This window comes from Aspergillus pseudonomiae (genome assembly GCF_009193645.1).
Source record: "Aspergillus pseudonomiae strain CBS 119388 unplaced genomic scaffold BDV37scaffold_11, whole genome shotgun sequence".
Lineage (NCBI taxonomy): Eukaryota > Fungi > Ascomycota > Eurotiomycetes > Eurotiales > Aspergillaceae > Aspergillus > Aspergillus pseudonomiae.
In genome coordinates, this window is record NW_022476003.1 from 194,166 (window position 1) to 218,571 (window position 24,406).

The following is a 24,406-nucleotide window of genomic DNA, read 5'->3' on the forward strand; positions in this document are numbered from 1 at the left end:
AAAGCGAGCGACAATAGAAGTAGGGATATAAGGAAAAGAAAGTGTACGCGGGGTGTCTTTTATGTGGTGCTATTGGACCTTCAGTGCAGTTTTATGTTCATCTTCAAGTCTTGCTGCCATCCGAGTTGGTCAACCTGCGCCCACTCCGCAGAGACTCTACATACCCAATATTCTATTTTTGATCCTGTATCAAGCGCATTTCAAATCTGGTACAATCTACTAAGGCTGTGCAGAAGAGTAGACATTGTCAAATTTAGTGACGTTCGAATTTTGTTTGGCCAAGGAGAAAGGCAGCAGTTTAACGGCATGGAGTAGTGGCTTTGCTGTGTGAGCAAGCTTCAAGTAGAATCGGGAAATTGTCCTCGTGGATCCGTAGAATCCGATCTTGCCTCGTAGCCCAGTCCCCCAAGCGTGCCCTTAGACGTCATTCTTGGAGATATTCTGCGGTCGACCACAGCATTGCTCAGGGCTTTCCCCGCCAAGCTGGTCTACCACGGCACGCGGGATCTGTATATGCCTTATGTCCAGGCAACCATATTAAACAATTTTAGAAACCATGCCTGGTTGTCACCTCAGTGGCTTCTGTCTCAGGCTCAAAGGCGTGGTTTGTGGCCGTGCCTCATCAGTTAGACGATATCGACGGCATGCTAGTGGTGACCATGCCCTGTCAGAGAATAACAGAGATGGCCTAAAGAGACAGGAGGACATTAACACATGACTCTTTGTGGTTTCACCCCGCTGTAGCTTCCTGGATTTCGATCTTGTATATAATGGCGCTGCGGCCTCAATGGCATCTCTGTTTCTGTCAAGAAGTATCGACAACACTCGTTCATAATCATACTTTCGTTCATCATCAGAAGAGCTTCACCGATAACATTCGTTTCTCTCTATTGACTTTTTATTTTGACTGTCCACAATGAACATATTGGTCTGTCCGTCTGGCTTCAAGGGGAGTATTGACCCTCAGACCGCGGCCAACTGCATCGAGGCGGGCATCATGCGCGCTCTGCCGTCTGCCAAGATACGCAAAGTACCACTCGCAGATGGCGGCGAGGGGTTTACACACGCCCTAGTTGCTGCTACAGATGGCCAAATGCGTGAGGCCATCGTCACTGGTCCTGTTGGTGCCCCGATATCCTCGTTCTATGGGGTCATTGCACAAGGCCAGTGCAAGACCGCGGTTATCGAGATTGCCGCTGCAGCTGGGCTGAGCCTAGTGCCTTACGACTGCCGAAACCCAAGCGTTACAACCACATTCGGGGTAGGGGAGCTGATTGCCTCCGCGCTGGATGAAGGAGTACAGCGTATCATTGTGGGCTGTGGAGACTCTGGCACCAGTGACGGTGGGGCCGGGATGCTCCAGGCCCTTGGGGCACGATTGATCAATCGTGAAGGTACTGAGATCCCTTGGGCTGCAGGGGGCCAGTCCTTGATTCCACTGGAGAGCATCGATCTTTCCGGATTGCATCCCCGTCTGAAAGAAGTCGAGATCGAGGTTGCTTGTAACTGGAAGAACGTCCTTTGCGGGCCGAACGGAGTGGCGTGTACATATGGTCCGCAGAAAGGCGCATCTCCCAAACAGACGAAGCTGTTGCAAGCTGCGTTGGATATTTACGCTTCTGTTTGTAAGCGCATTTTAGGCCATGATGTATCTGAGATGCCAGGAAGTGGAGCGTCCGGCGGGTTAGGTACTGGCTTGCTGCTCTTAGGCGCGATGCTTCGTCCACGATACGAGGCCATCATGGAGTATTTCAATCTTGACGGATTGTTTGAAGATTGCGATCTGGTATTTACTGCTGAAGGGGGTATTGATTACCAGACTCCGAGGGGAAAGATCCCAGCGGAGGTTGCGATACGCGCAAAGAATCGTCAGATCCCGGTTATTGTGCTGGCAGGTACAATCGGAGACGAGGCAGAGGTGAATTACGACGTTGGAATCAATGCGTATGCCTCAATCCTCCAGCGCCCATCCACCCTGGATGAGGCTATTGCGGAGGCTGAACGACTTTTGACGGAGAGTGCAGAGGGGGTAATGCGTATGGTGGTCATTGGCCGTAAGCTGGCCAGATGGTGAGAATGAGAGGAAATCGGACGGATGATTTACGGCATGTTTATACCTGAGCTAGAGTTGAGATCATTAATTATAGGATGTTGAAACTAGAACTACAGCACACAATCGTAGCTATATTTGTTATGGAAGTTCTATTTTTATCAATCGTAATTTGCTAGGACCTCGATATGATGATCCATCACCCCAGATTGGGAGATTATCACGACGATTTCCTGGTGGTGTAGCACGTCGTCGTAACGTATATGAAGATCACTAGCCTTGGCGCTGGATATATAGCGATCTTTTTCCAGCAGAGCATAGGGTACGGGGCAAGCTTCCAGTGGATTCGTAAGCTCGCTCGTTGAAATCTTAAGCATAACCCAGTCCTTGCGTGGTACTCTGCGTAATTCCTTTAAATTTAGAAATTTGAATTGACTCCTTGACAAGTTCCCCCACTTGTTGGACGATTGAGAGTTCAGGAGTAAACAAGCATGAGGCAGTGAGAGGCATGTATACGTTTGCATATCTATTTCTGTTTCCTTCATCCCCCACATGCCCCCATGGAACAGTGCCACTACTCCACAAGAAGCAGGTACGCTTGTTCCATTCCCTGAAGATAACACACCCTTCATCCCAGGAAGATTAACATCACCGACTGTGTCATCAGGAGTGCTCAATCTCAAATGCGAGCATCTCTTCTCCAATCTTCCAGACGGCGTAGCTGGGTGCTGAACCGGTGCAAATACTTATGCTCTGGGATATTTTCAGTGGTCATATGAAACATGCTCAAGCTCTTTTGCAACATTCTCCGATAACCCTTGTTATGTGTTTCTGTATTGAATGGTAAGGTCTGTCCTATGACTCAGGGTGTCTTACATTACTTGGATCCTCACGTACGGGTGCACCGTTGACGACACGTAGATATATCTATCTCCATAAGCCTATAAAGGATCCTTCCAGAGTATCATGTTGATCATCCTCGTAGGAGAATCCGATGACCCCCCAATCTAACTTTATTGACCTGGAGTGTATCCGTGATATGATTTTGAGCAATGAACTTACCTTCTCGCAGATTGCTAACACAGCTGGCTGCCATTCAAGCACTATCGCTAGCTATGTCACCAATATGACTCCCAAATAAGTGGGGATATCCCCGGAGACTCTCACCCATTATGGTTAAAGCTCCCTGTGATCGCCTCTGCGAGAAGCCCCATTTATACCTTAACAAGATGGTAATTCTCCTATAGGACAGGCTTCAGCTTCAAGTAACCATATACAGCATTAGTCGTACTATCCAGTGTGAAGGGTGGTCAAAAAGGGCGACCAAGTATAGAACAAGACAGAGAAATGTAGATCTACGTGAGACTTACTCTTTCTTGCGATCTTTCGCGAAAATGCCTTCATTAGTCAGTACATGATAATTAATTTTCGCTCCACTGCGAAGCGTTTTTTATGGATATTTTGTTGAGCAGTGGTGATAATGGTAGAGCTACTGTATTCTGTCATGAACGAATCAGTATATTGTCCACTATCCCGGGCAGTAGTGGCAGCAGTAGTAGTATTCGTACGCTAACCCTCGCTCTTGAGGTGTTTACAATTTACGCTGTAATCTATACTAGGCTTGGTACGTATTTAGATTTTGTAGATTCGTCTAGTCTTCTTCAGGGCCCATAATTGGGCCTAAACCTATGAGGAGTCTATATAGATTGGTTCAGTATACCACAACACGAAGACTAGGGAGAATAGGGGGCTGGATGCAGCTTTCCCTCTGTTTTATTCGGAATCCACAGGGAAGCACAGCCCCGTGTCCGTTCTCCGGGCCTATGAAATACGGATGTATAATGTTTATAACGATCGTTTCACTGCAGGATCTATCTGAATAAGTCCTTGATCCATGTCTCTCTAATAGGGCCTTTTAGCTAAAGAAAATTTTCACCGCCATTCCATGCTACCAGAGTAGTGAAAGGAACGTCAGCTAACTTGAGCCACATATCGCCTGCATTCTCACCGGCGTAAGATTTATCACCGTAGTCCTCATCCCCATCGTCATCCCTGTTGTCATGCCCGTTGCCATCGCCGTCGTCATCATCGAACCAGTTTTCTTGACCTTGTTTTTCTGCGGTGCTCACTTTGATCATTTTTGGTGGGAAAAGGATTGCAGTGACGCCATTGCTCCCCAATGCTCCCAGGTTTTATATACTATTACAATGAAATTATACTTGTCAGCCCCAGCACAGCACACATCTATAAGGTGAAAAAAACACTGACCTGCATCTCGTGATAAACATGTCGCATATTCCCGTCTGCGATGGCATGGTAACGAACTTGCGAAGGGTTTGCGTCTCGCATGGTTACGACGTAATCACGCGCTGCTCTAAAAAGCTAATACAAGTGAGCAACTAGAGGGGCCTTTTAGCGGATGAATCTGGTTCATGAACGTTACCTCAAGATGGGCTTCCCTGATACTATCAACCTCTTCAGCGGACCACTGGGCTATCATTTCGCGCTTTATACGCGAATAAAGAGGCTTCACTTTCCCAAATCCCGGAACTATAGAATCCTCTATCTTGATAAATTTGTTCAAGTGCAGCGTCCTTGTCGCCTTCTGTTTGTACCTCTAAGTTAACTGGCTCCAATGCGGTTTCTGCCTTTGTATATTTTCAGGAACAGAGGGCTCAGAACATACCATCCAGATCTTCAAGATGCGGCTTGGACTCCTTGAATGCCTCCGTAGCCAGACGCGTGACCTTCAAGGCCGCTTCGAGTGCCTTTGACATGTTGAATTGTGGAAGAAAGGTTGCCGTGACACGAATCATTCTGTGGTGAAGGCTCCGGCAGAGAAACAGAGCGAGATGGAACGGAGGGAGGGGCAGGGCACAAGCTTTATTAATAGAGAAGACAAACCTTTTAGGTTAACTAACGAAAGCAGTGAGTGCTGTGCTAAACTTTCAAATCTACTTCCGCCCCCGGGCAATCTGGCTGGTCCACAGGCTATCGTGTCGATCTCTGTGGAGCAGTTCGCTTAAAGATCGTGGGGAGAATCTCGATGCTAGAATATAACTAGTGGGCTAAGCGTGGTCCTACCATAACATGATCACGTCGAGGGGCATATATTTATGCAGTTCCTTCCACACGATGGCCTTGCAGGTCACATCCTGAATGACCCCGTTAGACTTTACTGAAATCCTGAGCCCTCTCAGAGCTAACACGCCGCCTCAAGAGAAGTTGAGATCCTCCACACTGGTCGGGGACCACTATTTCGCTGGCAGCATAATATGGTTTCAGCCCTGGTGGGGCAAAGCTTTGCTCGGCGGGGTGCTTTTTCAGCTCTTCAATATATCAGCCAAAAGTTAAAATAATTTATATACGTACCTCGGCTGGGCTGTTAAAGCCTAACCATACCGTGCTATGACTGCCATTCCAATCGGCAGCAAGATAAAATACCTAAAGTCGCCAGACTCGCCACAAAGATGACATGGCAGAGAATAAAGGTCCAGGCGCTCTTGGCTCCCACAGTAGGCGTACTTAAACAGCGGGCATTGAGCGTAGTAGATTAAGAATTGGAATAAAGTTTTAATTCATTAACAACCCCTTGTAAATTTCAGTGGCATAATCTATTAAAGTCTATCGGGAATAGGTCTCTTTTGGCGACGGATACTATATTTGGTCTTCTTCAGGGCCCATTCATGGGCCCTAGCTAGTAAGCCTAAGTTCAATCTTTAGGCTTATAATAGGCCCTTGCGGCACAACCCCATCATGGTGTCCTGACCGTCCTACGCCCACCTCCAAAGCATCAAGCACAAATCGTCGATTCGTGTGTCCGAGCTGTCGAGATAAGTAGCGAAAGTGGGAATGGCATTGAGTTATTCTAGTTAGTCTTTTATAGTCTATAAAGGCTGAAGCTTAAAAAAGGCTTCTTTAACAGACATCTTTCTTTAACCTGATACCATATTAATAGAGGTGCTAGGTAGAACCTAGAAATCTTAGTCCATTAATGATGATTATCGCAACCCCTGGAACAGCATTTTTCCGCATTAATCTGGCTCCTTCGTGGAGCCAGTTGTGGCTTGATTATTCTTGGCGACTTTGGCTATATTAAACCACGATCCCTTGATGTTTCCACACTCTATTCTTCTTTGTGTTTGTTAATCTTTGAGTATTGGTTTTCTAGTAAGAGTATTTCCCAAAATCTGCCACTTGATCAGCAATATGATCCGCTCCCTCACCACTCAGGAAGCTCGCGATACAAAGGTAGGCTTAAATAACCTTTACTGTGGTTGGCAACTTCTAAAGGGGGTTTTTTCGGACAGCCGCGACACGGCCCCATCGACGCCGAACCCGCCCGAATTGACACAGAGCCTTATCAATCTCCTGATGGCCAGTCTAGCATTCGTCAGTTTCCATTTGCCCATGATCCCTATATCGGCCTCCCCGTATTAGGGGTGGGCATGACTGGGATTGTTTACGAGTCGGGACAAGACCGTGTTGTTAAGAAAGCTAGGCAATTGCAGCTTCCAGACGCTGGTGATGCCGAATACATGAACAAGATCAACCAACAAACCCTAGAGAATGAGATCGAAGTCCTTGAACGCCTTGGCAGCTGCGAAGGAATTATCCCCTACTTCAAAATATCCCAGTATGGAATTGAGCTAGCCCGTGCGCAGGAGGATCTGGAGTCCTACCTAGAAACCCATCCAGAATGCGAGGACACTTTGAAGGTTGAGTGGATATTAAGTCTTATCCAGACTTTCTCATATATCCACTCTTGCAAGGTATTTGTGGATGATATCGCTCTTCGGAATATTTTAATTATAGACAATCAGCTTAAAGTTGCAGACTTTGGCCAGTCAATCTTATTACCACTTGATGCCGATATTACTTGCACGGACGAAGATGGTTTAAATGTTCAGATTGAGATACTACACATCGGTTGGATTTTCTACTCTAGTATTTCCTGGAAGGTTCATAAGTACTATTTCTTTGATGCCGAGAACCCTGACCTTTGTTGGCCGGCTTCATTCCCAAATGTTGATGATATTCTCTGTGGCAGGATAATCAAGAAGTGTTGGCACGGTGGATACAGAAGCATGGATCATCTCCAACATGAGGCACTCGAGTTACTCGTTAGTCACTAATTCAAAGCAGAACTTTCTACCCCATGCAAGATAAGGGCCCGAATTGTAGAAAAGCGGCTGAGAAATACAGGCTCCTCGTAAAAGATAAGTAGACCCTGCTCTTTCATGGCATTTCTTCGCTGCAGGCTGGACGGACCCAGATAGCGAGACAAGGCCATCTATCGAGATATGTGGCTACGCCATATGCTACATCCAAGGCTAGGCAGGGTAAGTATTACAACTAACGAACACTGTGACAACCTCGATAGATACCTACAGATACTAATTTGCCATGGGCCATATTTATTGCAAAACCTTTTGCAACACCCGTGGACCACCTGTGTATGTCGAGATTCAAAGACTAATTAGGAGCACTATATTCTCCACTCCCCCAGCATCGGTGAAAGTAGTCGCTTGGCATGGGGTCTATTTGCCGTTACAGAACTACAGTGTCAAGAATAAATCTAAGCAATGTCACTCCATCATTCTACCTAATACGGTACATGAGTGAAAAACCAACTTGAGCGTGATACTTATGCCCCAAGTAGATAGCACCTGCAACCTCTCTGTAACAACGCCCTTGAACATCCCAAGGAACAATCCAAGCTCAACATTCTCATCCGCGGCAGTTGCAGCCAAGGTACTTGTTCGTGCAACGGCCAGCCACACCATTGCACTCGTTTGCATCGCAGGGTCCCACATCACTGCCGCAGTTGTACCCGCATGGACAGCCTTTCCACGGGCCCTGTTTGCCGCCAAGTTAGCCAACCGAGAGTGGTGCGGCTTGGATAGGATCATACCGAAGTACAGGTTATCTTGTCGTTGCTCAGCTGCCCATTGCAGTCGTTATCGTAGCAGTTGCCATTGGGATAGCCGCACTCAGCAGCCGAAACCGCTAAGGCGCTGAGAGCGAAGAGGGCAATGGTGGTGAAACGCATGATTTCGAATTAGAGAATTCTGAGAATGTCACGAGGGTTGGAAAATGATTAGAACGTTGTTGTAAGTAGGATTTACAATCTTTCACAACGCAGGGGAAGGTGCCCTTATTTATATCTTTGTAGTCTTACTTGTGCTCATGGCCGCTCGAGAACCACGGATGATATTGAGACATTTGTCCGGACTCTCCACAGCCGTACATCTCATCTGGGGTGGCCTGGCAAGTGCTGTTCAGCCAATACAACCGCGGGCTGCATTCTATGGCTCTATGCCAGACAACAGAGTACAGGGTATACTCACTACGTTCCTTCCATAATTTGCAAGACATGGAAGTAATTATCCCATTGGATCTTAGCGAGGATACCGACAGTAACCGGGTCCAAGAGTGAACTTGCACTCTATGCGATATGCTACTGCGGAGTCGCTTGCCAAGAGACTAGAGAAGGAGTCCACTGCCTGGCATGGTATGCCATGGAGGGGGCTGTTTACGTAAACTCTTCATGTCTGTGCTATCCAAATATATATGCATGGACCTAGTTGCATACATCCCCTCACTAGATAAACTAGTTTCGAGAGAAATTACATTTGATATCAGCAGTCTTTACGCTGCATACATGGCACCACATTTGCCTCGCGTATATCTCACTCCGCACTGCTAAGACGGGTCCTCACCCTGCAGCATCTGAGTAGTTGTTCATCTGGTATATCAATCCTAGACTGGGAGTGGTGGGCGCGTTCGCCATGACTATGGATACTTCATTTCTTGGGTATATATGCTGCAGACTTGACAGTGCCTGGAAGCTCCGCACGGGCCACGGAAAACCAGTAGTATCTCATTATGTGCTGGTATGGAGCTAGCCGTAGTCAGTTAGAAAGACGCACCCCCCTTGCTAGTCGCGGATTATGGGTTCTTTATCCGAGAGCAAAAGGTCAATCCACGACCAGTGAAGCTACGTACAAGTTAACCCCGAACTAATCAGGGCTTATATTGGTTCTCTTACCTCATCCTTGGCTAAGTCTGCAAGGGCTATCAGCCATCAGATTTTCCTAAGGTTGCAACGGTTTTATAGTGCTGTTCTTGGTGCAGTGGATCCCCCTGATGCTGGGCGAACTCGAACATGTGGAGTCTCTGCATGGAGGCCCACGGGAGAACCATTAATTTTACAACATAACCAAGTGACATCGGGCGGAAATCAATTTTCTTCCGATACAACGTGTAGGGCCAAGGCTGCATGACTTGATCCTTGCTAGATTGCGAACTACTGTCTATTTCGTATGGAAAAGGGCCTTTGTTGCATCTTGTTCCTAATGTACGAAGAGGGGGGACACTCTAAGGTATCAAACTTGCAAATCCCGAACCCTGTACTTCCATCTTGGCAATTCCATGTGTTTTCCTATGTGTAATGTAAACAACACGTTCAAAGATTTTCACAGATATTAGCTATGTTAGGATATTCCATTATATTACTCTATTAATACATCATAGGTGCGGATTCTGCCCCGACAACATTGATGGCCCCTGGGCGAGGATAGTCATTGAGTCGATGCCCCATTTAGTGCAATCTCGGCTTGGGATGATAGAAATCTGCAGCGCCGATTCTCCCTTTTATATATGAAAGCCCCTGGCAAGACGATATTCACAGTTAGTTAATATTTGTTTGCTCAAAATGAAGTGTTGACGAGATGGGGTTTGACTGGACTTATACATAGAGCAGAATGGGGCTGGGAAGGAAGTGGTGCATAGGTAAATAAGGGCATAGTCACATAAAAGAAGTCTAGTGTTGAAGCTATACCGTCAGCGCACACTTGAAGTTGCTTAAGCGACAACAAAAGATGAAGGCAGGGCTGATGATCTGACTGCTATTGTTGAAATGTCTAGGACGGGTTTGCATGTGGAGGTGTGTCGTTAGAGCCGAATGGCGGATAGTAGGGGTCGGACCGAGCCGGCGGACCATCCTAGACAGACAGTGATGATCCCCTAGAATAAGATGTTATACTTCTACGAGCAAAATATTGCGATGTTGGCTTCGTAATTTTCTTTATATGCAGCAAGGAGACTTTCCTCTTGATACTCAGTTCACAAAGCTGAGTAATAATGCTAAAATACAAACACAATTTTCATTCTCCATGCTATTGATGCCGTAGAGTATTAGGGTCTCCTTTCTTGTTGTCTTGTTGTGGTTGTGCTTGATTGTATAAAGATTGCTCAAGGGACTTTGCCTCTGATGTTGAGAAGCCGACCTGAACATCTGTGGTTGCTTATACAGATTGGTAGAGCAGGAGGTACAAACAAATTCAAACAACTGTGCTGATCTGCCTTCTACTTATTTGGGGTATCCTGGCGTTTTGAGGAAACGTAGAAAATCCAAAATATTGCATGTTGTGTGATACTGAAATGTCCGCATGGAAGATATATAAAACTTGAAAGTTATGAATCGCCGGGTAATCTGTGGCCTTGCATTCCCAGTAGTTAGTTAAACGCTGGCTTTTTGTCTGGTAGCTGATTCAGGAGTGTACTGTGTGAGAATAAGTAATAAGTCATTTCTTTTGCTCCTACGGTAACAATGCCGAATTACAGAAATCGTCAGTGTTGAACCATTGTTTAGTTGGCCTCCACGTTGGCTTGCTTGTCTTAGTATTTGGAGTACTTTTGCAAAATGTGCCATATAGGTCTTATAGTTCGAGAAAACTAGTACATACGACCATAGGGTGTGGAGAACAGGGCTTCCCGTCCGCTCAGCCGTACTTAAGCCACACGCCGGGAGGTTAGTAGTTAGGTGGGTGACCACCAGCGAATCCCTCCTGTTGTATGTTTTTTTTATTTATTTATTTAAATGTTTTGCCTAGAACAGCATCGAAGTTCGATGCAATGCTCCACAAAGCTCGGTAGCTTTGTCTTTTTTGCAGCTGCCAAGCAGTATTACTGAGTTCAAGCAACATACAGTGCAGAGTTCGCGGTTTACATATATATCGCGCATCGTGTAGAATTTGTAGTCATACATAAGCAGTCTCGTAGCAGACTGAGGTCCCGAGATAATACAGCATGGTATATTTATAACAAATGGAGTGGTAATTATCGAGTTTAGAGATGCTCTCTGTGTCTTGCTGCTTATGTGATGTTCGTTGTCCTAATTGTCAATGCTTTCAAACTGAAGCCGTTGCCAATGCAAATGCTGACGGGGTAGGACAATTATTTAAATTCACATTCTGTATGGTTAATCTAAATTCGTAAATCAGATAGGTTGGTAGCTAGGGCTCATCCAATTCAAATCGGTCTTATAGTGGAGAGGACGGAGCAACCGTAATAATAGTACCTGATAATTACTAATGATATTCTAACAACATAGGACTGCCCTGGTACAAGAGGTCCTTGGTAGGTGGCGGGGATTTATCACTAGATCGTAACAAACTGTTAAATCGATGCTGGTACTGGCTACTATCGTGGCTGTTCATTGCCATGGGTTTAACATTGCTGAGCGCCAGAATAGTTCTACGCAAAAGACGCAAGTACTAAACGAACAACAACACCGAAACTGGATGACTATATTATATTAAGCTCAAGCAAGACTGCAAAGCGACAGAAGATAAGTATCAGGTCTCTAAAATGGGTATGCCTCGAATATAAATTGCTGGTCACTGCCGAGTGTCAGCACAACATTAGGACATCTTACTCTCACGCCAAGCCCAGTGGACAGCCACAGAACTGACATACTAGTCTATCTAGAATATAGACAAGGTTACATCGTATATAATTGGGCATCAAACGAGCATCCCCACTCAAAGCTACCCGAAGAGGCTGACGGCGCGTATCCGCACAGCCTTGCTTTACCTATCGTTTTGGGGATCATACTGTTTTATCGGGGCCATAGAATCCATTCTTGAATTGTACTTGCTAATTAATCCTTCGACACAACAGCACTTGCCTTGCCATATTAATCATAATGGGGAAAAGACCACTGGATCTGATTGATGTCGAGGAGAGTGAGAATGATACGAAGAAGATAAAGGGCCATATAGTCTCAGGGCCCGAGGCAGGCAGATCCCCGTACAGCAACGAAGAATACACAATAGGTTGGGTCCCGACAGATTCTATAGACATGGCAGCAGCAAAAGGCATGCTGGATGAAGAGCACGGTGATCCACAAACGCCTCCACAGGAGGCTGATCACAATGCATATCTCCTAGTATCCATGCGCCGATTCAGGGTCGTCATCGCTTGCTTACCAAAGGATGAACTGGGCGCTAGCTCTGCAGCTGCTGTAGCAAGAGCCATACTGTTCACCTTTCCTAACATCCGAGTTGGGCTTACGGTGGGAGTCGGCGCGGGAATACCTTACTACGATGATAATGAAACGCGTGACATCCGCTTAGGGGATGTAGTGATAGGCAGTGATAGGGGCTCGAGTGGGGCTATTGTGTATGACTTTGGCAAGTGGCTTCCCGATGGCTCATTCAAGAATATGTATGCTTTGGATCGACCGCCCCGACCTTTGCGTACTACCCTAGCCAGGATGGAAGCAGAGCACCAGACTCGTGAGAATAGGATCTGTGAATACATTGACGGTATGCTACTTAAGTATCCGCACATGAGGATGAAAGGATTTGCTCATCCTGGTTCTCCCAACGATCGACTGTTCCGAGAGGACTATTGCCATGTAGGTGGTAGATCCTGCGCAGGGTGTGATCCTTCCCAGCAAATACATCGAGAAGATCGACTTGACACCTCCCCTGAAATACATTATGGGATTGTGGCCACAGGAAGTGCAGTGGTGAAAGATGCGCCAACTAGAGAGCAAATCAAGCAGAGGCATGGCGCTATCTGTCTGGAGATGGAGGCAGCTGGATTGATCAACAACTTCCCCTGCATCGTCATCCGCGGGATATCCAACTATGCGGACTCTCACAAGAACGACCAATGGCATGCATATGCAGTTGCCACCGCAGCAGCCTGTGCAAAGAAGCTTCTTGGGTTTGTGCAACTGACGACATTGGAAGCGGAACCTAAAGGGAAGGATGTGCTCCAGATACTTAACAACGGCAAGTCGCGACCTTTAATATCGTCTTTATATTTGTCAAGGGATAGTAATATTGCGAAAGTGTCCCATGAAGTCTCTCAAATCTCAACCCATCTCACTCATATCAAGCTACTGAAGAAGCGGACTGAGATGCTCAAGCGCCCGGGCTGACCTGTTCAGAGATCTGGTGAACATCTAAAAGTAATTCAACGGTCTAATATATCTGTTCCATACTCTTGTTCTGATCGAATGGCATGCGAGAGGTCTGCCGAGCCAATATTACATATCCTCTCTGCTCCTCCTAGTTTCCCTCCGACTCTTGACCAGAGACTGCACAATTACATCGCGTATCCTTTCGCCTTCGTAAGCAACGGCCATGCACACGCCAACAATGAACAGCGTAAGAGGAGCAGCAATTGCCCAGAACAGCCACTGATCGCGGTCTGTATTCCTTATGTCACTAGTATTCATACCGAGATAGCTCGTCATGAATGACATGGGTAGGAATACGACAGTGACAATAGTAAAGACGAGGATCGCTTTGCTATTATTATCTTGCTGGAGATCAACTTGGCGTACTACCTAATGTAACGGGTGAGTTCAGGTCGAAATGGGACACGGAATAACTGGGCCGGAGAAGGGTACCAGTAGGTGAATTATATATACATACCCTTCTCCTTAGCTTCTCAATTCCTATGCCCATTTCACTGTACAAAGCTGCCTTGTCATCGAGCTCACGGATACAGTTCTGCATTGCATCTTTTGGTCCTCTCTTGGAATTGGAAACGGGATCGTCGACGAAGGATGTAAACTTTTCGAGCAGTGCCTTCTGCTTCCCCATTATCGTGAGAATGGTTTCCAACTCCTCCTCAAGAAGGTCCAGGTCATCTAGCAAAGTTCGAGTAGGCTTATCTCTCACTTTGATTCTCTTTCCAGGTATATCCATTAGAAACTGAGACCGGGAGGACCAGAGAAGGGGTTAAGTTTTATTACATACCAACTGAGAAGAATACTGCCGATAAACTTCCTCAAGACGAAAAGACCCTGCGCCTTCCAGGTCACTCAGCCCAAAGCAGATGTGTTCCAAAATCGAAGATGCAATACGGGAGGGTCCCACGGCGAAGTACTCATCAATATCTAGAGGGTTTGTCTCCGTTAGTGTGCAGATGATCGAATATTTAGATTCAATCAGTAGATCTTCGGCTTTTTTAATAGTTTGGCTACCGTAAACCCAGGGATTTCTTTCCTCTTCAGGCTCTGTATCATTCTCGGTGTCATCCCCAGCCCATTTCTGAGAGCCTGTTGTCCGCCTTTGAGGAGTCCTCGTATTTCCAATACTACGATCGCTTTGAACAGAAGCAGCGCGACTTGATGTTCCACGAGATGGGACAGGATTGTCACTCCCCCAAGCCCCGTCTGTACCTTTTGACTGACGGGGTGTACTCCGAGAGATTTGTCGGTCTTCTATCTTGGATATTCCAGTGATGGAAGCCTCAGGAGGCGGACTGAAATCAGGGTCCCCATCTTCTGCCTTGGGAGTGCTTTCTGTGGGAACATCCAAGTCTGAAGCTTTGTGTAGGATATCTGGCTCTGGGTGACTCGTTTCCGGTCGGGTCCCCATATAATTTGATTCGGCCGACAGTGCCTGTTGGATAGAGCAGCATAGCTGGCTAACCACCCTGCACAGCTCCTTTAAATACTCTACATGAGCTGTAAGAAGAGGTAGGCGGCTCATATCGGTCTGGATGCCAGCACGGACTTCGCTAGAAAACTTCAACATGTTCGAAGACCAGTCAGCAAAGTCCTTCAGGAGCGGGAGCCTGATGAGCTTTGTTTCCTGAGAGGACATAAAACACTCCTATTACGAAACCTCAGTCTATTTACAGCCTCTCATGTATCCATACACACAAAACATACCTTGAGAATCGTATGAACCCCTCCGTGGATCTTATCTTTGAGTAAGGATTCTGTCCCGTCTGGGAGAAAGTGATCGACCAAGTCGCACAGAGAACTACATAATGCAATTTCCGGATGGTAACTCGCGGCTGGAACCCCACCGAAGAACGACATTTGCAATTCAACTAGATCTTCTTTCTTGGCCCTTGGCAGCTTTGCAAAGGCTTCCTCTTTTTGAAGCACCGCGTACAGGAATTTAACAGGGAGCGAAGGGGAAACACGTTTCGAGTTGTGTGTTTTCTGTGATTCGGGTACTCGTGTTACTGCTTTCTGACCTTGACTGCGCGACAGGGCAGACATTTCAGAAGCTAGTGGCCACGATAGGTACGGCGGGATAGTTGTTTGAGCTCGGCTATCTGTAGACAGTCTAGGGGACTTGATCGAAGCACCCGAAGGATCATGGGCTGAACCAGGGCTCTCGTAGTTGTCAATCTCTGAAAACAAACCATCTAGCCAAGATGATTTTGGAGTCCAGAGTATTTCGCCTTCGGCCCTTCTCAGCTCATCGGCAGGGTCCTTTTCATAGCAACCAGGCCAATGCCAAGCAGGTCCACTTTGATTAACAGATTTCCCATCTTCAGGATCATTCTCTGGCAACTCACGAACTTCATCTTCTAGTCTCATTCTTCGGGACCTCCGGGTGTGCTCGAACAAAACTTCAGTAAAATCGACATCTACGTACGTCTGGATTATGAGCATTGTCGAGTCCTAATAGGCGATTAGAGCAGTAAATGCGAGTTAGGTAACAGAACGGTTTACCTTGGTGTCCTCTGCCCATGGTAGATTAAACGCTTCCAAGGTCTCCACGTCCATAAACCTTTTTGAAACCCTCACCCATGTCCTTGTATCGGTATCTGGCTCGATAAAGTATGCCTCATTCTCCCGATTGGGTCCAGGAGACACTATCAGTTGTGTATAGAGTACAACAATAACGGTGATGCAAGTACCGCATGCCCTTGCTTTATACAAAACAGAAGGCCAGGAGTCAGCGGTCAGAACCTCGCCCGTCTCTGCATCGCAGAACCTGCATTTCTCAGCGTCAATATGCTTCTTTAGCCAACACGAGTAAATGTGATGGATCCTGATCAAGAAATCCTAATTAGGGTCAGCACAAGCTACCAACCTCTGAATCCTGCTATTTGTTCAGTGCGACCTCACTCACAAACCATGTAGGGCATTCAGTCAGATTGATATAAAATATGCTGTCATCCTCGTGCACTAGGCGGATCGCTGGCGGAAATTCTTCTAGGGGAAGAGGGAGAATTGAACTCTGTCGATGGGTATGGAGCTGACTTGGAGCACAGGTAACCAAGTAATCTAGCAACATGTCAGTTGTGTACCATGTTTTAAGATGTGGGATTCATCGTAAAACAAGATAAAGAAAAGCAGAGAAGTGGAAGGTAGGGTACAATCTCCGATTATCAAACCCCATAGCTGCGGGACGTAGACCAGCGTATTCCCCTCTAAATCTAGCACTTTGCGGACCGCCTGCGACTTTTCACGAGCGAATGAAGAGTCGGTCCGGTATGCCGACTGAACCAATCCTCTGATCGGATGCAAATCCGTATTGGCATTTTTATCCGCTACAGACTGGCAGTTTTCGCTGAGAAGAAGGTAGGGAAGGGCGAAGAACACACAAACAAGAGACTGTCCACTTAAGGAAGACAGCCTTTGTTTCTGGAAACATGAATCCAGAGCTTTCCCGCCGAATATCCTTTGCGCTTCTAGAGAATAAATATCTGAAATCCATGTTTCTATCATATTTTTCGCATTCAGCGGAAGGTCTATTCCGTCCAATGCTGTAGACTTTGTGGAAACATGGTGAATCAGCCATCGGAGATACAGCAATATCTGAAAGTCATACCTTGAATGTATCGAATTCAATTCCTTTACAGTGTTGTATATGTCTGGATGGCCCTATTAGTTTAATTGACACAATTTAAACTTGTGTCTTCTCACATCCAGTGAAGTGTTCGGCTTCCTGGGCCCGGACTTCTCATCTGTGAGGTTTCATCCGTTGCTAAGAAAAGGGTATCTTTTCCACCACCAACGGGAATGCGACTCCATGCAATTGGTATTCGCATCCGGTGTATACGCAGGTCAGAATTCTTCACAACGTGTGAGTTCCAAGTGCCTAGGCCTAGTCGACGTTAATCAGGAGTAAACAAACCTCACGGAACTGCTTGTTTAGCTTATCTCTCGGGCGTTCTTCATCGTCAGTGGTACGAGAAAAGTATGGAATCCACGAAAAGCGTTTTCGCTCATTATATGACTTGGTATAGACTTTTTCCCTATTGAAAACTGGACCTTTACTCGTCCGTGTCTCGTCCCGACGCCTGGTTGCTTCACGAGCAAATGCGTCTCGAAAGTCTCCGGTTTTAGCCCGGTATGTCGGATCCAAGAACTTTGGATTGGCACCAGTGATAATGTACGCCATGTAGAAAAGGCTCTCAGGCATGAATCGCCACTACTACGAGGCCACAATTCGATGTCGGGGTCTGACTTGGATGGAAAGTGGTGGGGGGCAAAGAAAAGACGCCAAAGCGCCTTCTCCGCACAACGATCACCATCACGTGCAGGAAGGAGCTAGTCCGGACTTACAATAACAATACGAATAGCCGTCATCTCCTTGATTGTCTGTAATTCTATGTTCGATTGGTGTTTCCAATTCTTTGGCGGCTGGACGGATTGGCAAGCTATCCCCGCTGGCTCGGTTGTGAGATAATGAAGGTGTAGGGTAGGATATAAACTGGTCCAACCCGGAGCAGGCTTACACAAAAGATCGCATCAAAAGGGTAGAAATATAAATAAATTGCATACAACCCAATAATAGTCTGGCCGTCATGGCTGTGTCCTTGAAAGGACCTTCGCAAGCAACTGGAACAAATATAGAACTTCCGACATATATCTAGTATTATTGTGCTAGACTCTGCGATAGAGGCTGCCCGGAGAACAAGAAGGGGTGATAGAACACTACAAATCACGGCAACCTTATACGGTAACGCAAACCTGATTATCCCTGTCTGGTTGGGCTGAACTGGGGTGCCACGTTCGGTTGCCCTTGAAAGCCTACATAAAGTAGTGATAGGATTCCATTTCTTCCAAAAAGATCCTCTGGGTAAGTCATATCAGGCAAGAATATTACGCCATCAATCATCTCTAACCCTAAGCCCCACGGCGGGGAACAAGGAATACGGAAATGGCCTCGTCGGAGGATACGGTCCAAATATTTTACTGCTTCAGTCTCTCCGCATGGCTACCAGATCTTGTACGTCTGGTATCTACCTTAGCACAAGCAGAAGAGAAAGTGACGGACCTACACGACCTGGAATTGTCGTCTATAAGCCAATCGTGGACCAAAGTCGTATTTCCCTCGTAAGTCACGCTAACATGGGCCACTATTCCTTTTGCCATATATCATCTCGCCGGGCAATGCCATGATTCGAGTTGAGTATCGATATCGAAATGCAGAGGAGTGCTAAAGTCACTTCCCTATGCAGAAAAGCAAAACAAAGATATTTTTAGAAGCCGGGAAGGAAACATTCTTTTCTCGCGGGCTGATGCCGATCATCCCTGGTTCAGTTGTTCCCGTTGGTCTCACCATGCGCAAGGTGGGTCGGTTCTTTCGTATCCGCATCTTCACGAGGCGCGAGGCATAAGCTACCATTCCCGCCAAGAGAATGTCTTGTTTAAACTAAGCTAATCTTGGCAGAAGCCACGATGCTTAATTCTCATTCGTGGGCTGGTGGTCTGATGTTCCTCTTCGGAATGTCTAGCAAGGCAAGGGCTCTGCAGATCTACCCTGAAATTCCCCGCTGACTGTTCCTCACGACGGAATTTAACCGAGTAATACGACTCATCTGGACTGATCGGCAATTGGGTTACATGATGCGCCTGGTATGTACTGATATCGATCTGCGGGTTAGCGCTACATGCATCGTGATCTATTTCATCTTCCGTTCGACCAGGAGTGAAAGACCTTGCACGATTTTGCATGACCCGATATTGGACAGTGAAATAACGACGTAGGTAGATGTAACCTATTAAATTTCATGAATGATAAAGGGTGCAGTATAGGACATAGAAAATGATCGATTGTATAACTTCGTAAACTAAAATGTAGCTCACGTAAAGCTCCACTCGGACACGAGATGTTAGCGTGTCCTCCGCTAAGTATAATCAAGTCCAGATATACTGGCGAATATGAGCGGTGCCTTGGTGTGCCCCAGATGCATAATCGATCGATACCCCACTGTAACCCCAGTCTCTATTATCTGACTATACTCGAAGGCTCGACTCCACCGGGTAAGATCCCTCATGTCTATGAGGTCGATAGACACCGTATTGATGAAGATCTCTCGTGTAGCAGTATGCCTCTCGTATTGCTATACCTCGCCATTCTCGAAATAGAACTGAACTGGAGACAAAGTGTGTGATAGCCATTGAGAGTCACAACAGGGTATCATTCTAATACGAGATGGAGTCTGTCATACGCGGGACATCACCAACACAAGCCCAAACTCCATCTATATAAAGGCCTGCCTCACCCTCTCTAGAGTTCTTAATTCATCAACACAGAGATCACATATCCAAACTCCCACCAGCATAATCAAAAACGTCTTTGCCCTTCCAAATCCACAATGCGTTTCTTCCTTGCTATCTCAACTCTTCTGGCCGTTGCCACTGCAGCGCCAGCCTCGACTGCGCAGAACATTCAAGACGTCCAGAGCAACGCCGCTGCTTTTATGGAAGCCAAGAAGGCCTCAGGATGTGATTGGCTTGGTAGGTGGTTGGCGACGGATTTTCACCATGCAATTTACTGACATTATTGAATAGCTTGCGTCTCCTCTCTTGCTGGAGAGAGCGCTGCGTGTGCTGCAGCTGCAGCAGAGCTTGGTGCTAGTATGCTTTCCTTCTTCCATTCTCGATATGCTGGACGTCTTACTGATTTGGGCTCTTAGATCCCATCGCGGATGCGGCTTGTATCGCTTCTGTCGGTACCTCTACTGTGAGCTTCACACTGTCTGTCATTTTATTAAGTAATATTATTCTGACTATCGAAACAGGCTTCCTGCAGGAAGTGTGGCTAAGTAGCTATGCTACAATCTCTCGCCAATACGATTGACGGGCATCAATGATGCCATGGAATACTGAGTGAATGGACTTGCCGGACGCGTTTGTATGCAAGTACCTGTATATGTCTTTAGTGATAAACTTGGAGGAGTGAATTCTATCGTGTGGCTTGGTGATGAATGCATAAATTGAATCTGCTTTTACGTACAAATAAGTATTGAGTCATATCTTTCGTAGCAGCTTCAAAGTTACATAGCAAAAAGCAATAAGTGTACAAAACCGGATAAAGACCAGAAGACATTAACCATTCAACCCATCATATATTCAACGGTCGCACACTCCTGTCGTGCCCGAATATGTTATAAGAAACATATGGTGATCCAGAACTCGTCCGCACTGCATCCTGAATGGATAGTACGGACCTCCATCTACGTCTAAATGCGATACAACTGTGAGAGCGATGGTTTCTGCTAAAAGCCATGAAACCCGCCGAACCCAGCCAAGAATCCACATCCATACCTAATCCATGTCTCATGCACACGGAGTGCATGTCTTTAAGCTGCCTGGGCTATGGAAAAGATCTGCTATTTTCGATGTTCAATGAGATCTGATCATGGATGGATTATACTCAAAGACCAATTCTTGGTGGCGGCCACGACAGGATCGGGCTATATCAACCAGCGTGAGAGTGGCTGAACAGCGTTGTGCTCAACGCATAGCATCTTTACAAGATAGTAATCCTTGTAAATAGAGAATTTCCTCGCTATTCACTATCTATGTCGTTAGTGGCCATCACGATTGTCAAAGTGCCACGTTCAAGAACCGCCACTGAACATCTTCCGCGCCAATTGCGCCGCCAATTCAGCTCATACATGAATACCCGATGCGCAACGATTGAAGCTGGACTCTGAAATGAGGCACCGATCATAACATCAATGGACCCCACAGCGACTCCCTTGATCCACAGCATTGACTTGACCTGGGGTAGGGGTGGGGGGGAGTCCTCTGCCTACAATTGATATTATCTGGAATATGTGGGCTATTACTTGGGCGTCATTCCCACTCTTTCTCCCCGTGATGCTGTATTTTATGAATTGGTCGTCATTGACTGTGGCCGGCATTTTCGCCATTAGTTTTATTTATTACACTCTATTTTATCGACAAAAGCCTGATGATATAAAGTAGGCCATATGCAAAGATGGCCCTTACTTCGGTGCAGTGCTCCCTAAATTCCAAAGGAGTGCGGTTCTCCTAGTATGGCGACTACCCACCAACATTTCAAACTCTCATGGCGCCTTTAATTAATAAATATAAGCAATATAGCTCTATAAGACTCCTGGGATCGTTTTCTCTGCTTCCCAGCTTTCGCTGTAACAAGTATGACACGCTGTTCTTCGTCTTCTTGTCCTAGATCAGCCCTCGACGACACAAGTCAGCACTGGACAGCAGTCACTGCCAAGCAAATAACCAAACAATGCTGTTGAGAGGACCCTAACTCCCAACATGCCTAGTGAAAGCTCATCATACAATGTGGGCCTTATTGTCAGGGGGTGGGTCACCAAGCTAATCCTGATGACATACGACCGCCATCCGAGGTAAACCTGCCAATCGGAAACGTAATAGACCGTGTACAGCCACCCAGAAACCTAATCGACCGAGGTATATGTGGAACCAGGTTGAACCCTATGTCGGAGCCTCTCTACACGCTATCAATCTTATTGGGTAGTATAAACCTTCGCACTTGGAAACTTCGGGGGGCCGAGGCAAGTTGAGATGATCGGGGAGTCATCCACTTCATTTATTGCGTACTGAGTAGACAGGGGCAAACCTTGCAAACGCGAATCTATGCTCGAGCCTCAATTATGACGTCTTTCGACACCTTGTCAATGCTGAATGCTAATCTCTTTATGGGTAAACATACGCCGTACCTAGTAGTGGCTTTTACCTCTTCCATCAACTCTCCGTAGCCATTCGATAAAGTTTGTTGCAGGGATACTGGATCCAGTATAATAGCCCTAACATGCATACTTTCAGAGTTTTCCTACTCTAGAACTACTATCGTACGGTAATCTTACCATGCACTATGCCATATTAAGCTAGTATTTAATGTAGATATATAAAGTATCTTTCATTACAGGCGTTCTAGCAGCGTACGGTGACGGAAATCAACCACCAACATTCTCGACTCTTCTGATTTCAAAGCCGGCCCACGCGGCTCCGGTTCACTGCTAGAAATCGCCCATCAGTGTAGCTATACCCCACAAAAATAAGACAGTAGGGCTGTATATTCCTTGCTGTGGCTGGCATCTAAAATGGCACAACCTTAATTTCGGGCGCAATATTTCCCTAATTTGGAAGTAAGTATAGAATCTCAAGAATGAAACTTCCATGAAAACAACATGGCTCTGGATTGTTTCCACAATATAACTGATGCAGCTAATCAAATCCAGTGCCAAGGGTTATGTGCAAATACATTCTATGAAAGATTATATTATAGTGTAGAGAGTGATTGAGCATTTAACTCGCTCCCACCCAGGTTTTGCCAAGTGAACAATATCTCTCCCCCCGATTTTCTACCATAGCCTCGATTAATCTATTCCAGACCCTACCCGCATCGTACCTATCTTAGCAAATTTATCTTGTGCCAAAATGCCTTTCAACACCGCGTTGACACGGAAGTTAGGGATTGCAGGTGATGTATCCCCCCATATCCGCTCAAACAGTTGCTCACTATCTCACAGTCCCGATCATCCAAGGGGGTATGCAATGGGTTGCTTATGCAGAGCTTGCTTCCGCAGTCAGCAACGCCGGTGGATTGGGAATAGTACGTGTCGCTTACGTCCGAATACCATTTCTGATATGTACACCTACTCTAACAGCTCCTTGGGTTCTTCCTTATCCAGCTCAGTGCACTCACACATCCCACCCCTGATGATTTACGAAAGGAGATCCGAAAATGCCAGTCCATGACCAAGAAACCGTTCGGGGTCAATCTTACTCTACTACCCGCTCTCAACCCCCCAGACTACGCAGCCTACGCACGCGTGATAGCCGAAGAGGGTGTGAAAATCGTCGAAACAGCAGGCCATAATCCGGGGCCAATCATTGCCCAGCTGAAGAAGGCAAATATAGTTATCTTGCACAAATGTACTACTATCAGACATGCAAAGTCGGCCATCAAGCTGGGTGTGGATTTCCTCTCCATCGATGGCTTCGAATGTGCTGGCCACGTCGGAGAGAATGATTTGACAAGCTTCATCCTCCTTGGGCGCGCTCGACAAGAACTCAAAGTGCCATTCATTGCATCGGGTGGGTTTGCGGAGGGGCGAGGACTAGCTGCTGCTCTGGCTCTTGGCGCAGAAGGAATCAATATGGGTACTCGGTTTATGTGCACAGTCGAAGCTCCTATCCACCAGAAGATTAAGGAGGCCATTGTCAATGCACAGGAAACGGATACTACGTTGGTGATGCGGCGATGGAGAAACACCAGTCGTTATTTTGCGAATACTGTGACTGAAGCTGCGCTCAAAATTGAAAAAGAATCGCCATCGGGCGAGTTCTCTGAGATTGCGCCCTTTGTTAGTGGTCAGCGTGGTCGGCAGGTGTTCTTGAATGGGAATATCAATCATGGGGTGAGTTAATGGACCATCCGAGTCAATAATAAACCAATCGAAGCTGACACAGTGGCATTCTAGGTATGGACGGTCGGCCAGGCTATCGGATTGATCCAGGACATTCCTACATGTGAAGAGCTAGTTCGTCGTGTCGAACGGGATTCAGCGTTGGCAATTGAAGGGATTAACAAGCTTTACCATCACGGTGCCTTGAAGAGCAAATTATGATTCATGTTGCATTATTATCTTTGTGCTTTTAAGTGACATCTACACGCGTGACTTGTGCTTTCCCACTATATATATCATTAGATTTGTGTCCTACCTCAATACTATGGACATTGCATACAATGAACAGGACCTATGTTTTCACGTCTATGTTAAGCAAACCCAGGATAAGATATGGTCTGGTGAGGCGAAACCGACTATCTTGGCCTTCTACGCAATGTATTGTACTATACTAGTTCAGAGTTCTCCACGAAATAGTAGCCTTAACAAACCCTAGCGGACTGTGAAGCTCGATTTGTCCCCTTGAGCCAGCAGAAGGAGGTACATGCTTAGGTTGGAAAAGGCTTAATCCTGTGAAGTTTAGGGCTGGAACAACGCTCATGGGTTCTGGGGCCATACCTATATAGGATAACCGAGTTTATC

At 46.4% G+C, this 24,406-nt stretch overlaps 7 protein-coding genes across 7 annotated transcripts; 5 read left to right on the forward strand and 2 right to left on the reverse strand.

The window, feature by feature from the left end:
• Window positions 1-916: 916 nt before the first annotated feature.
• Window positions 917-2,133, forward strand: BDV37DRAFT_290707 (glycerate kinase family protein; the record flags this gene model as incomplete). The annotated part of the gene is made up of 1 exon (XM_032088779.1): window positions 917-2,133. One exon carries the CDS (start codon window positions 917-919, stop codon window positions 2,072-2,074), a length of 1,158 nt encoding a protein of 385 aa, XP_031944718.1. The 3' UTR covers window positions 2,075-2,133.
• A 4,126-nt stretch (window positions 2,134-6,259) lies between these two features.
• Window positions 6,260-7,185, forward strand: BDV37DRAFT_279933 (kinase-like domain-containing protein; the record flags this gene model as incomplete). The annotated part of the gene is made up of 2 exons (XM_032086442.1): window positions 6,260-6,301; window positions 6,361-7,185. 2 exons carry the CDS (start codon window positions 6,260-6,262, stop codon window positions 7,183-7,185), a joined length of 867 nt encoding a protein of 288 aa, XP_031944719.1.
• A 595-nt stretch (window positions 7,186-7,780) lies between these two features.
• Window positions 7,781-8,102, reverse strand: BDV37DRAFT_279934 (uncharacterized protein; the record flags this gene model as incomplete). Its single annotated transcript, XM_032086443.1, has 2 exons — window positions 7,781-7,909; window positions 7,965-8,102. 2 exons carry the CDS (start codon window positions 8,100-8,102, stop codon window positions 7,781-7,783), a joined length of 267 nt encoding a protein of 88 aa, XP_031944720.1.
• Window positions 8,103-12,041: 3,939 nt separating this feature from the next.
• On the forward strand, window positions 12,042-13,286 carry BDV37DRAFT_279935 (nucleoside phosphorylase domain-containing protein; the record flags this gene model as incomplete). The annotated part of the gene is made up of 1 exon (XM_032086444.1): window positions 12,042-13,286. The coding sequence occupies one exon, from the start codon at window positions 12,042-12,044 to the stop codon at window positions 13,284-13,286; it is 1,245 nt and encodes a 414-aa protein (XP_031944721.1).
• Window positions 13,137-17,206, reverse strand: BDV37DRAFT_17899 (uncharacterized protein). The gene is made up of 9 exons (XM_032079460.1): window positions 17,031-17,206; window positions 16,936-16,978; window positions 16,481-16,877; window positions 16,234-16,388; window positions 15,831-16,166; window positions 15,033-15,779; window positions 14,113-14,973; window positions 13,786-14,043; window positions 13,137-13,697 (listed from the first exon to the last, which is right to left on the reverse strand). The coding sequence occupies exons 1-9, from the start codon at window positions 17,153-17,155 to the stop codon at window positions 13,395-13,397; spliced, it is 3,225 nt and encodes a 1,074-aa protein (XP_031944722.1). The 5' UTR covers window positions 17,156-17,206; the 3' UTR covers window positions 13,137-13,394.
• Window positions 17,207-19,711: 2,505 nt separating this feature from the next.
• On the forward strand, window positions 19,712-20,161 carry BDV37DRAFT_279937 (fungal calcium binding protein-domain-containing protein; the record flags this gene model as incomplete). Its single annotated transcript, XM_032086445.1, has 4 exons — window positions 19,712-19,853; window positions 19,908-19,973; window positions 20,033-20,079; window positions 20,138-20,161. The coding sequence occupies 4 exons, from the start codon at window positions 19,712-19,714 to the stop codon at window positions 20,159-20,161; spliced, it is 279 nt and encodes a 92-aa protein (XP_031944723.1).
• A 2,632-nt stretch (window positions 20,162-22,793) lies between these two features.
• On the forward strand, window positions 22,794-23,986 carry BDV37DRAFT_290714 (NAD(P)H-dependent flavin oxidoreductase; the record flags this gene model as incomplete). Its single annotated transcript, XM_032088780.1, has 4 exons — window positions 22,794-22,836; window positions 22,886-22,968; window positions 23,048-23,776; window positions 23,840-23,986. 4 exons carry the CDS (start codon window positions 22,794-22,796, stop codon window positions 23,984-23,986), a joined length of 1,002 nt encoding a protein of 333 aa, XP_031944724.1.
• Window positions 23,987-24,406: the final 420 nt, after the last annotated feature.

Excerpts from the sequence above, each read along its gene's own strand:
- BDV37DRAFT_17899 (XM_032079460.1), bottom strand. The coding sequence starts at position 17,155 with ATGCGAATACCAATTGCATGGAGTCGCATTCCCGTTGGTGGTGGAAAA. Across the intron at positions 16,878-16,935 it reads TTGAATTCGATACATTCAAG|TCTACAGCATTGGACGGAAT; the intron begins GTATGACTTTCA and ends GTTTCCACAAAG. Across the intron at positions 13,698-13,785 it reads TTGAGAAGCTAAGGAGAAGG|GTAGTACGCCAAGTTGATCT; the intron begins GTATGTATATAT and ends CCGTTACATTAG.